At 38.2% G+C, this 14,453-nt stretch overlaps 1 protein-coding gene across 1 annotated transcript in view; it reads right to left on the reverse strand.

Annotated features, from left to right (window-relative positions):
* Window positions 1-14,453, reverse strand: part of slc8a4b (solute carrier family 8 member 4b) — a 65,855-nt gene that overhangs the window by 1,249 nt on the left and 50,153 nt on the right. The window contains exons 12-15 of the mRNA XM_034676089.1: window positions 9,185-9,309; window positions 8,538-8,570; window positions 7,878-7,977; window positions 5,780-6,052 (exon numbers count right to left, since the gene is read on the reverse strand). Coding sequence (XP_034531980.1) covers window positions 5,780-6,052; window positions 7,878-7,977; window positions 8,538-8,570; window positions 9,185-9,309 — 531 coding nt within the window. The remainder of the gene's footprint in view (window positions 1-5,779; window positions 6,053-7,877; window positions 7,978-8,537; window positions 8,571-9,184; window positions 9,310-14,453) is intronic.

The raw sequence follows: 14,453 nt of genomic DNA on the forward strand, positions 1-14,453 counted from the left end.
GATGATAATTAACACTATAAGAAAACTTCAATGATGAAATGTATGACTGGAAAAATAGTCCTATATTCCAATTAAAGTCACAAAATGCAAGACTATTGTATTGTTTAGGACAGCTCCACTTTGAAATGTTTCCACTAGTCATAATCTTGTACTGAATGTCAGTGGAGTTCTACTTTCTGTCTGAGTATGGATTGTCAAATACAGCAAACAAAGTGAAAACAAAAACAGGACATTTGATCAAGTCTGGTGTTGCTCTGTATAACTCTGAGGTCTGTCAGTATATGAAATAATATGCAGTCTGGAGTCTTTGTTAACAGGAACGAATGATGACAACTGAATCAGAGATCCCTCCGCAGGTTTAACGCGTATATGGAGATCAGCGTACTACAAAATATTGGCATCATCCTTGCCTTTAGCATTAACAAAAAACATTCAAGCATCTTCTTTGCTAGTTTTTGCATCACCTTTTCCACTATATTGGACTGATTTCTATGCAGCGCTGCCACCAAATTGGTGTTATGCTAATAATGACGTAACACTTGACAGATCCTAGTGGTTTAAGACTGTGCCCCAAGCACAGAGGCAATAGTCCCCGTCGCAGCAGGCCTTGACCATTTTCTGAATGTCTTCCCCTTCTCTCTACTGCCCAAATGTCCTGTTGTTCTTTAGCTGTCCTATCAATAAAGGAAAAAATGTCCTACCCTTTGGGAAAAAAAGACAAATTCACCAAGGGCTGTCCTTGGAAACCGGTGTTCTTCATGAAACACCTGTCAGACTCTGACAAGGTCCGAGGACTGTATGGAAATTAGGCTGAAGCAGTGCCTTGTAGTTTAATATGCAGGGAAAAAACCCATGCTATGTTCTGAGGACAGCTAATCACCTCAATGACAAATGTTGAAACTCTGAAGTATCATGAGACCATGTGACACAAGATCTTGTCACACCAATCAGTCAATCTGGGTGTCTTATCTTCTGCATTTTCACCTATCTTTGAGGGAAATTAGTTTTTTCAACCTTATATCTTATTTTAGAAATGGGTCTAACTGTGAATCAGGCCTAATTAACTGTCACCACTTCTGTTGTAGAGATTAAGAGAAACACAACAATGTGTATACAAGCTTAGGAGTGAAACCTGTTCAAGCTTTCAAAATTAGATCTGAATCAACAGTAAACAGAGAGAAGACTCCATAGTATCTCTTGTAGTGGCAGAAATATACTTCTTCTGCAGTTTTTATGTCACACATTAAACAATAAGAACTTCCAAGAACTAGTGTTTGTTATTAGCACAGGTAGCTAACAAGCTAAATAACAAGCTAACATGTTAGCTGGTCGCCTTCTTAATAGTTCCTGTTAATTCAACAAAAACGCTGATCCATAATTTTGGGGTTTTCTCTCATGAGCATCGAATAAAAAGCTCCAGAGGGGATTGGATGCTTACTTTTACATGGCCTACATTCTTTAGCATTGACAAAAATCTCAGGTGAAATTTGAGTTAGATTTTCTGTTTTCACCACTTTTAATGACATCAATATTAGAGAGAGAATGCAGTAAATGCTGAAAAATGCCTTGGGTGTCTGTGGGTGAAGCCATTTGGTGCTTAACATTTGAAAGAATTGGGTAAAATGTGCTGAGACTCTACTGGATGGAGCACCAAGGCTGCCAGTTGTTATACGCCTGTCTCGGCTTATTTTCTATTTATAGACGAGCTGGTGAGATGAGCCTCAATACTTTTTTTATGTGTCAGCCAGATTTGTTTAAATTCACGTCCCAACATGCATAAAAAAGAATCCCCCAAACTTTCCTGAGGGGGATGAGTTGTAATCCTGTTTGTAACAGACCACACAAAAAGTAATGAAAAGTTGGTGTTTGTTTACATACGGGGAATGAGATTGGGGGGTTAGTGATGAAACTGCACATTTATTGCTGCTACACATATAAACACAGTGTTCTTGCAAATGCTGGCATTACAGTAGATGATGACAAAATAATAAGATTCATTGCATCATATGCATCCTTCCATCCATCTGCTGCAATATAGCAAAGGGCACTCTTGGTCATGCTTTTTGGTCATGTTCACAGATTTGGCCTTTTTGGCTGGTACTGTAAAATGCATGACTTAAAGGTTGAACCTTACGCATTACCTTGTTTGGATGATCTGAAGCTTCCCTCACCCTACCACATACTGTGCAGCAGACTCTCATGTATGGTATGTTCGTGGCTTAAATAACTATTTCAATAGATTGGGAGGATACCAGTGCTATGCCATGTATCAAGAATACATATGTTAAAGCTCCTTAGTCAAAAACAAAGGTTTATGGAAAAATGTTAAAGCACCAGTCTTAACACTTATTATTTCTTAAACATCTTAGGTGTAGAAAATATATATTTTTTTTTAATTCAGGTGTAATATTTCCCTGCAATATGCCAGGTTCAGGTTGAAGTGTTGCTATATTTATCAATGCCAAGTCTAACTTTGTGTGGTTGTCTTTTGTCTGGGTTAGTTTAGTTTTGTCTTGTTTTTATGTGTATCTCGAGTAAAGGACTATCTTATCTTATCTTATGTTATCTCAACGGAAAGGTCGGGGGTTCAATGCTCGGTCCCACTGTCCACATGCAGAAGTGTCCTCGGGGAAGACTCTTCACCCCGAACAACCCCTCGTGCTGTGCCAACAGTGTGTGAATGGGATTAGTTAATACTGATGGGCTCTTTACGTAGCAGCCTCTGTCATCAGTGAAGGAATGTGGCGTGAATGTGACATTTAATATTAAAGACTGGAGAATGCGCTATAAAAATAGTCCTTTTAACATTTATTTTTTATTTATATTATTGTGGGGTATCTGTGTCTTCTAAGTTTTGTGGTTGTGTTGTAGTCTGTATGTTGAAAAATGTAACAATAAAATACATTTATAAAATACATTTATAAAATTAATATAAATATAAATATAATAATAATAATAATAATAATAATAATAATAATAATAATAACAATAACAACAACAACAACAACAACAACAACAACAACAACAACAACAATAATAATAATAATAATAAATGCCAAGACATTATGTTCAAGCAAATCTGGCCTATTCCTCAGTGTAACTGTGTAGAAATTGGCAAGTAGGCCAAGATCATTTTGGAATTACTGGACAGTGCGTTCACAGTTTTTATATCCCTTTTTAGGCCCCTCCCCACACTTTTCGCCCCTGGCTAAAATTCCCTCAACCAGCCTATTGCTGAGCACATGAAACTGATTCTCCAATCCATCTCCTAAGCCAAGCTATAAATGTCAATTTAAATGTGCATTACTGAGAGTAATGACTGCAATGGTTCAGCTTCCAGTAGCTGAAAAAATGCTATGGCATGATTGATATGTCATTAATAAATGTTTGGGGAGCAGTAACCTCCATCAAATGAGACAAAATTGCAATGTTTGCTGTTTCCATGGATAATAGACAGAACATAGTTTTGACAGTTTCTTCTGTGTTAAGCAGTTCCAAAATAATTTGCCCATATGTTGTCACTGGACTTGGCTGGCAAACATGCACTGAAAGAGTCTTCAGTGTCACACAAATCAAAAAGTCAAGACTCCCTCAGTTCATGCAGACATGATTTGAGAGAGCTTTGGACTCTGCAGGACTTAGCAATGAGAATATCAAACCACAGCGAAACTTAAATTGTTCACATGGTTACAAATGAGCTCCATAAAGCCCTTAAACAGCCTGAAACATTCAGTAGTTCACAGCATTCAATTCAAGCCGATCAACATTTGCCCTCTAATTGCCTGAATCTGCAAATCTGGTGTAAGTGGATGGATAATCCTCCAGTGAGTCTCCATTGAAATAATACAGAAATGCTTTTATAAATCTGCAGGAGGGAAGGCTGTGAAGCAAGAAACAAGAGAGGAGATGAATGCTGCTAACAAGCTTTAGGGCGATCAGACTCATGCACACATATACACACAAGGGTGCACACACTCCCTGAGAAAGATATAATGACCTATGGGATGTGCTGCATCCAAAGTTGCATCACCTCATCAGAGGAAACACTTTTTCACCCACACACACATACCTGGGTACCACAGCACACTAAGAATGATGGATGATACAATGGTGGAAACATAACAGCCAATAAGAGGAAAGGAGAGAGGGAGGGAGTGTGGTAACAGCAAGTCAGAATAATAAATTGACCGGGATGGGGCAGAAGAGCAAGTTTAGGAGATAAGTGAGGAGGGGTATGAGGAAAGAACAGACAGGGGAGGCAAGGAGAAAAGAGGGAGAGTAAACACTGAATTCGAATGACAAAGAAAAAAGAGATGAAGAAAAATACTGAAGGATAAGAAAAGTAACAGCAACAGAAACCAAAAAATGAACATCAATGTGCTTCGTTACAGGACACATGGTGTTAACGGTTATCAAATCTGTATTTATTTCTTCCAAATTCAATGCACTATATAATACTGCTGCTGAAGAAATGGATTCAAATTCCACTTTCCTGAGACTGTGCTGCAAGCCATCAAAGTTACCGCCTGGAAGAGCAGCAGAGACGCTGTTTCTATAAATCATATGAAGGGGCAACGATAAAGCGGCTGACGAGAGGATAAGGAAGGGAATTGAATTAAGGCCCAGGGACAACATGTCCCCTCCAGGCGGAGACAGGCTCAGGCTGGAAGCTGTGAAGGAGCTACCGTTTTACAATTCAATTTTGATTTTCAGGCAGCTTACTGAGGGCGGCTGTTATTAGAATCAGATAGAGGAGAGAGGATCAGACCTCCTTCTTTATATGTGTTTGCTTGTTTGTAATATCTGACATTTGGATACTGTTTCTTTTTTAGGGGTGTAGGAGGGGGTTTGGAGTCTGGTTGGAAAAAATGCTTATATATTAAAATCCTTTTTCTACACTACAAAGCTCTTTATGTCATGTTTGAAAGAGCACAAGATTCCCCATTACCCCTCCAGAATATTATGCCTCCAGAATGCAAGTGTGCTTGTGTTGCCAAAAGTAGTATGGGAGACAGAGCCTTCAACTATCAGGCCCCTGTTCTTCGTCTCCTACAAGTTTGATTATGGGAAATGATAAATGGACTTGTACTTATATTGCGCTTTTCTAGTCTTTCTGACCACTCAAAGTGCTTTTACACTACTCGTCACCATTCACACCACATTCACTGACTGATGGCAGAGGCTGCTATAGTAAGGGACCATCAGTGTTAGCTAATCTCATTCATACACATTCACCACTCCCCGATCAACACAGAGAGCAATTTGGGGTTCAGTGTCTAGCTCAAGGACACTTTGGCACGTGACTGCAGGAGCTGGGATCGAACCACCACTCGTCCGATTGATAGACGACCGACTCTACCCACAAGGCCACAGCCGTCCCTCCTGATTACAGGAGACAGACAACCTTACTCCTTTTAAATATTAAAAAATATATATCTTTAACAAAGTTTATTGCTAACTTGCCTTGGACTAATTCCCTAGTTATGCTGCTATAGGCTTACACTGATTTTAATCTTGAAACAACACCTGAAGGGGGTGATCCATCAGTTCTGGTTGAAGTTCTGCTCAAAGTTACCACCTTACAAGAAGTTTTTCCACGCCACTGTTGCCAGTGGATTCAGTTTGGTCTCTTTCAATATTATTACAAAAGGTAGGGTCTAAAAGTATATGTGAAGTGTCATGAGGTATTTATGATTTGGTATGTATGAATTTAAAAAACAAGGCATGAATACTAAATGCCCTGTCATTGCTCTCCACACATTCAACAACTTCATCTCACCTGGCACCGATGTCCCCAGCGCTACAAACACCACAGCTGTCACCGAGTCCTTCAGTCCTATCGTGCAGCCGAAATGTGACGCCAGATCACCAGTGACGGCTGTCAGGACACCAATGAGTGATATGGAGACAATGAAGCAGGCCCAGCCGTTCCAGTACTCTGTAGGCGGCACAAAGGCGAACAGAACCTTCCAGAAGACGGTGAGGAAGTGCATGATGTAGTCAAAACAGGAAGGCAGCCTCTCCTCGCCACTTTCCTCCTCATCGTCATCTCCTTTGGGTGGGCATCGGATGATAAGGAAAAACAGAGATGGTGAGAATAGAAAATTAATAAGTGAAACAAGGGGCAAAAGAAAGGTAACAATACAACAAATATAAAGAGTATTAGGGCCATGATGTACGTAGAAGAGATAAAAGAATTTCAACAAAGATACAATTTCAAATTTATGAAAAAAAAAAGTCATAATTGTAGTCTACAGTTCGCCTGTTTGTTGGTTCAAAAGGGGAGATTAGAAGAGTGCCCAGCTGTCTGCACTAAAATGAGATACTTGGAGCATCTTGTAAAGTCATACTTTAGAATAAGTTTCATAAATAACTAAATATTCAATCTTTTACCACATCAGCACCACAATGTCATAGGAACAAGGATTGTGAATATACTGTGTGAGATACTGAATCTTATAAAGAAGAGATGTTTTTCCCCAACTGCTAAGTAAAGTTCACAAGATGATTCCCAATAATAATTTAGTGCAGGTCGCTGGCCCCCATCTGATAGCCCCCATATGTTATTCTATTTAAAGAGTAATCATAGCCTGTGATTGCGATTTTCAAATCATGAAATTACAACTGACGTTTTGTAAATGGATAATTTTATTCTTGTAAATGAATGACTTCATTTTGGTAAATTTATGACTTCACTCTGGTAAATCTTTTTTGTGGAAAAAAAGTTTTAAACCATACATTTTGTACTTGTTTTTTACTTTACTTATCTATGATTTTATTCTCATACACTAACAACTTTTTTCAAGTAAACTTAAGATTTTAATGTTATAAATCTTTAAGTGAATTCCTGTAAGTATACAATGCTTTATTCATGTAAATTTGGTGGGACTTTATTTACATAGTATTATATCTTTATTTTCAAGATGTTCAAAATGTGTTCTCCTTAATGTGGCCCTAATCATCTGTTGTAAATACTAAACTTACCCAAGGTCTAAAAAAGTTCTTACCCAAAAAAGAAAATACCGGTAACTTAACATTTTGGATATACACTTTTTTGCTAAGAGGTAAACACAGCTGATGGGATAGGTTTACAGCTTCAGATCACCTGTCTCCTGACAGTTTTAAAATGCTGGATTTAGTCGGGGTTTTGGCCCCACAACTTCTGTTACTTTCTGAAACCAAGCAAACTATCAGAACCAACACATGATTTCAGCACAGTCAGATGACAAATCCCATAATGCTTTGTTTGACCTTTCCTTGTGAAGATTGATTACACCTATTGCTTTGTTATTCAGCTAGAGCCAGGTGATGATTAGTTTAGATTAGAGTGGGGACCAGAGCTAGACAGGAACCCCGACTCTGTCCAAAAGTTAAAACGTTCACATGCCAACACTTTGAGTTTCCAGTCATTATGTTAAATTATGCTAAGTTGCTGTTGGCCGTAGAGTTACATTTGGAATACAGACAAGAAAATGGTATCAGTAGTCTTGGCAAGGATGGGACTTGTCTCAATACCTCAAAAGCAGGACTAAAGATAAGTCTCACAAAAACTGTCCTGTTTTGGGTTTGTAGGATCATTACTAACAATGGAGCCTGAATGACAGAAGGACTAAAGTTAGACTGAAATGAAGTCGTGGAAAGGCACAAAATAAAATGCTGATGCAAACTTGATTTGTTTTCAACATCCATCATCGTTTCAAGATGCAGTCAAGAGAGAAGTCAACCAAAACCACTTTTCATAAATCAAATTGATATATGTACTCTGTTTTTGTGTGTGTGTGTGTGTGTGTGTGTGTGTGTGCGTGTGTGTGAGCGTGAGCGTGTGTGTGTGTGTGAGCGTGAGCGTGTGTGTGTGTGTGTTAGCCTGTGTGTGTTACCTGCGCTGACAGTAACGGCACTGACAAACTGCTCTCTCCAGCTGCTGCTTCCCACCACCAAGGCCAGGTTTGTCTTCTTGATCAACTTATCTACCGTATTCTAAACACACAACCACGCATAAACACACATATACACATACACATACACACAAACGCAAACATGCAAATGCATACAGACCAGGGGAGAACAGGAAAGATACAACCCTCAAGATGTTAATCCAATCACAGCCACACAGACACAGAAAGGTGAAAATACTATTTTCAAATGAGCTCCCATTTTGAAATAAACGTTTGAAGAATTCAGTGTTTCATAACACTGAAAGTCTGAAGTTAAGGATGTGATAATTAATACAATGCTGTGAAATTGAGTGCGATGCTCCATGTGAAATCTAGGAACCTCCAGGCAGGCAGAGTGGATGAGTTTCCTGCTTAAAGCAGCAAGGAAGAAGTTCATGCAAAATAGCTTGCAGCGACTATAAAGCACCACAGCAACAGTTATTATTCTAATACAGCTGGCTTTGTGGGGACACAATCCTTCATACATGACTATCTGATGAGCAAAAAACAACCCTATTACCACATTTTAGAGTTGTGTTAGTAGAAAGGGGGAAAAAAGCTTGGCATGCACAGAAAGACTGAACAGTGTGAAAGATGTATAACCTTTTTACGCCAAAGAAGCTCATTTACTGCTCTCTGCACAAGCACACACACACATGAAAAAATGACACAGACAGACAAATGAGAAAATGAAATAAATGCATAAATACACTGAGTGAATGGCAACATGTTCAAGACAAAAATCAGAGGCAACACTATGAGAAAACAAACAAAATGAGAATAAACTGAAAAGTATGAGATTAAAACGTCTGCTTTAAGTCTGGTTTAGTGGTCAACCACACCGGTATATTCTCTATTCCTGTTGAATGACTTATAATGCAGAAACGTTCCTTCTTTTGTTCCTGTTTTCTTTAAAAAAACAAAAACATGACAGCTTGAATTTATTATTTGTTGTCTTCTGCAAGTCTACTACCCAAATGACAGCCTCTCATTAGAGAGTCCATTACATGTTAACTAAATGAATAATTCATCCTCTGAACCAGAGCAGCTGATGCAATTTGCATTTGAGGTCAGTTTTTTAGGAGATGTTTATCCAAACTACTTCATTGCAACTGAACTGAAGACTTTAAATCTAAGTGATCAGTCGATGATTCGTGTTGAAGAGCTTCTGCAGTACAGTGAGTGCTTACATGACATGCTGCTGTTGATGAAGATGAGGATTCAGCTTAAGCACAGGCAAACACGCTTACCTTAAACTCGTAGGACTCTTCTATGACCACCTCTACTTGTGTGTGTTCACCCAGACTGGGACAGCCCATCTTGGCCACCTCTTCCTCTTCTGCTCCAACAACGGGCTTGTTCTCATTGGAGTCACCTAGAAGACCACATTAATCAACAGGTCAGGAGGCAAGTGTGGTTGGTTTAACAGCACAGATAGAGGACACAACCAAATTCAAAGAACCAAGGCATAACCTTTTAAAATCAGATTGTGTCTATCCTAACTTTTAACCTGACATTTTGTACGCACTGCATGTAACTTCTTAATATGTAACCTTGTGTTTTTGGGTTATGTTTTGACGTTGACAGTGATGGAAAAAGGTCACAGATGTCATATTGAATTACTACAACAAATAAAACACAAATTCAGAAATGTGAGAGCTAGCCTAATGAGTGACATACCAGGCTTCAATTACCTTTTAGACCTTCATGCACTCAATGATCTTTTTACACTAACTGACTGTGTCAACTTGTCATCATTTGGCCCCAGGCAGGAGGGACCACATTTAAACTGTTATACACTCTCTACAAACAACCTGTGAAAATTCATCATTATAATTTCATTCAAAAGTATTGTTTATTGACTTTTGCCAGTGTTCTTTGTTTTGCTGATGAGTGTCTGATGTATACATTAGTAGATAAGCACCACCACCACTCAAACAACGTATGTCACTCTGCAGGAACAATACTGAGGAGGCGAGAGCATTAGTAAGAGATGACTGTTTGCATTTTTCAGTGAGAGAATCAGAAAACTGTAACTCAATTCCCACCCACATCAGAGACCGTACAAGTTTCAGACTATTTAAAGCAACACTGAAAACATGGCTCGAGGCAGTCATTTGATCACTGATTTAAACCTTTGCATGGAACTGAAGGTAAAGTAGTTTTGTGATGTATTTTGTTAGTTTGTTTGTAAATTTGCTAACCTGTGTTCTTTTTATATGTTGCAATAGATTTTAGATATTTCTGACCCAGGGAACAAAGATGTAAACAAGCAACTACTGTTGTGCAAGGCCTCTGTCAAATAAAGTAATATTACTTATATAAACTGTTATATACCAATATTCTTTACTGTATTTACCTTTTTGTGCTTAATTTCACTTATTTTTAGTCTACATGCATAAAAATACACCTTGAGTAACTTTAAAAAAAAAAATCTGGATATAATTATAGTGTGGGACTTCCAGTTTGTGATTTTATCAACACAGTCAGGGAACTCTTTGCATTATAAAGGCCCGAGAAAGCTTTTATATCCATCAATCTGATTGGGTCATAAATTCACAACCCCAACACAGAAATGTTCTACTTCCTCACTAACAGAAAAGCCAGTGTTGAATAAGAAGTATTTTGCATTTAAATTACACTGCATTTAAATTGTCAGGAACCATCCCATCATCAGGTTTGCCACACGGAAAGTCATGTGACCGTAACGCTGTCTATCCTGCTTGTGTAGAAGTCTGGTTTAAATCCTTTAAAGCAGCTTAACCTGAAGTAACATTCATTTAAAAGCCTTTGTGAAAAACATACACGAGACATTAATCATATAGGATGATCCATCTCTTAAAGAGACAGGGTATTTAAATGAGTGAATGAGAAATATCTCAAGTATTCAGATGTAAACGGCTGCAAAGTGAATTATTAGGTCATTCTATCAACAACTATCAAATCAGTATTACACTCAGTTCATGTTGGCAGAAATCAATATTACTCTGCTAGATAAACTAAAAGGCTTGTTATTTGCATAAATATGTGCAGATCTTGCATTAGAGCAGGACTGCTTCTGCCAACAGATTTATATGCATACGTCTTATATATTTACAGAGTATTTATTACACTTTCTCAGCTATTGTGACTCAAATCCTTAAATGAATTAACTCATGAATATAGTTCACAGTTTTCAAAACTTCATTCTTTTCTTTCCTCAGGTATTTTAGTCCCTTCTTGTTTTTCTGTTTTTTTTTAAAAGACCTCCAATCTTAAAGGTTTCTGCATTAAACTTTTGCGCCGCATTGAATCCGATCATATATTATGTAACATTTTCGTTTGTCTGATTCAGCATCATTAGTTTGAACATTTTGCTGTGCTATCATTAAAGATGTGTGCACAGAGTCGTTAAAGTCTACAATGTAAATGCTAATATTCAAACACTGATGTTCCACAGGGGAAATCCAAGCTATCAAGCATTCCATGTTATTACAAATATGAATCCCCTCAGGGATTTCAAATGTCTGCTATGAAACAACCTTTCTATCTTTCCATTACCATATGTTCCACCCTGCATCCCTCCATTTATTCTCTATGTCTCCACACCCCCTCTTCATACACACTGACAGCCATTAATTGAGTCAGCTGGTATCAGTGAAGAGCGGCTGTAATTGAAATGCACTGCCCTGTATGGAATGCACTGTATGTGTCGCTGAGCGTATGTATGCGTATAAATATCATCCACTTGCTGTGTGACGGTGTTATGAATCCGATTCTGGCTTCTGTGTAATGAAACATGCCCTGGGCTGCTGGCTCTTCATGACTGACATGTGGAGTGTGGACCATTACTCCACTGGGGGATTCTGTCAACATCTCAACATAGGAGGTGTGCAATGATCCACTCAGGTATAACACTGAAGCAAGACCCTGTAAGTGTGTAAGGAGCGCATGATTTCAAGTGCATGATGCAAGTGCATGTAGGGTGTGACATCTCCATGTTTGCCTTGTGCATACCTGGGCTGAAAGAGTGAGAGGGTTCCAAAAAGTATTCAGTGTACATAAATCAGAAGGCCCAGATTATAAAACCATTTTTTAAAATGCTTGTAGAATGTTTTTTTTAACGACATCCGAAAAGTCATCAACCAAATCTGTTTTCCTGACATGTCACTCCAGTGTTGCATTTGCAGTCTCCAATTTCCCATCCTTCCCAGTGAATTACACTCTGAAGTTTGAAAGTTGCTTTTACAATTATCTGCAGGACTCACATCTCTTTGCAAACCACCTCATTATGCTATATGAAACATGTGTGGGATGAAGAGATATCTGACATAATATGAGGTGCAGTCAAAGGGTATATTCCTCTATTTGCACACAATGCAATCCTCTTTGAGTCCTATGTGCATGAGCACAAAGCAGTAATGACACAAAATGCAAGCACACAGTTCTGCAATCAGGAGAGCATTAAACAGAAATAAAGTTAAGAAAGTAAAGGTGTCAAATGAATTTAAATGAGGCAAAAAAAAGAGTCTCTCTTAAGTGAAATGTCACACTGAAAGTCACTCCACATTGTCTTTTCTTTTAACATATAAACTTTCTATGTTATGGAAATTCATTAGGGTGGAAAGGTCAAAGCAGAACAAGCAGCAGGAGCTCCTCATTGATTGCTGTTTCTTCTGCCTTGAGTTACCTTACAGAGATTAGCTTTCTTCTTGCTGTAATGAGCCCTTTGAAATTTCAACCCAAGCTTCCTACACTCATAAAAAGTTGAAGGGCTTAGATGTTTTACTTTTATGGATTCGGAGTGCTCTGGTAACCGTGTGAATTCATAAAGCACAGAATAAAAGTGCAGAGCTTTCACAAAGAAGGGAACCTGATCATAATGGGTAATAAGGGAGGAATTGAGGAAAGAAAAGTTTTTCTCTGCTTGTATCGTGGATTTTAGTTCACAGGATTCTTTTCAACGTGTCAAAGTTCAACAAACAAATACAGATGCTTCTAGCCAATTTGTAGACATTTCATGGAAAACCTAAACTCTATTACCAACAGATGCTACCACTTTATTATGAGTTGGGCTCTGGTTCCCTGAAAAAGCTTGTTTCTTACTTTTACAGATCTGCATTATGATGTAATTTTGGCAAACTTAACACCATTTAATTGCAAGTAAAACACAAGAAAATGTTCAAGAATCAAGCCTCTGTACTTTAACTTATTACAGTAAAACTGAGACTCGCCACAGATAAAAAAAAACTGTTTACCAACAAATATCTGCATTTATTCTGCAGACCTATTTTACTTTGCTTCAAATCTGAACATATGGTGTGATCTCAATGGGGCTGTCAAACTGTGTTTTTTAAAATCAAGATTAATCGCAGAACTTCAAAAGTTGATCACAGTATTTCATTAACTTTATCCCATTTTTAAAATTCCATTATTTTGCATTTCAAAACAGTGTTAAGTCATATTAACAATTTTAAGCAATACTAGTGTCTTGATTTGCAATTAAACAAATGTAATGAAATGTCCTTACGATTTGGACTTTTGGATTTCTTATTAAGTAAATGCTGCATCACTACAACAGTGTGCTCTGAAACCATGACTTCGAGGTCAGACAGCTTTAAAGTGCTTGTTCTGTGATATACTGTGTTTATAACACTGTTTCAATCTATGCTGGAGTGCATCTACCTAAATGTCCAATCAGTGTCAATACATGGAGCAGTTCTTCTGAGACAATTTTGATTACTCACTGGCATCCATTGATCCCTGGTTATGCAAACGCTTTCCAGGAGTTCAAGTTTGGGTGCTCTCTCTGCTTCATATAGGTTTTGTATACATTAAGCCAATTTTCCCCTCAACTGTACGTCACAGCATGCCAACATGCGGACATTCCTTGAATATGAGTCTTCTACAAACTTTTCTGGACTGCAGTCAGTTGCCACATGTTTAACAAGTGCTGTAGTAAACTTCTGAGATGTAGTTTCATGCACATGTCAGCACCGATTCCCTCATTACAATGTAGTGCTGTTGGCCTTTGTGATGCAGTTGCCCGCTGACATCAATCTATTTAGCTGCCCCTGTGTGCTTAGCCTGTAGGTGCAAGCTCAAACTCAAAATACTTTGGTGATACTTTAATTCAGTTTGACACAACATGCATATTATTTTAGACTTGTCAACAGAGTTGGCTATGTTTCCTGGAGGCATCAATCTTTGTCAAACAGTAGACAATGAGTTCTGAGATTGTGGCAAACCTAAATATATTGTAAGTTGCACAAAAGTGTTTTCCTGACACCTATATGCTGTTACATAATGTGGAAAAGAAGCCGGTGTTTCAAGACCAGAGTTTTGAATTATTTTAAAGCCATGGCCTGTGTTCAAGGTGGAATCTTCCCTCTGTTAATCTAACTCTATATTTGAGGTCTCAGACAATCTTTGCTGCTCTCACCTTGTTTGTAAAAGTTAGCTGTGAAAGAGTCAGGGGACTATTGTGGTGGTTAAATAAAGATTCTGACATGTCTACCATGTCTCCGTTTCCTCTTCTCT

The sequence above is a fragment of the Notolabrus celidotus genome, chromosome 23, assembly GCF_009762535.1.
Source record: "Notolabrus celidotus isolate fNotCel1 chromosome 23, fNotCel1.pri, whole genome shotgun sequence".
NCBI lineage: Eukaryota > Metazoa > Chordata > Actinopteri > Labriformes > Labridae > Notolabrus > Notolabrus celidotus.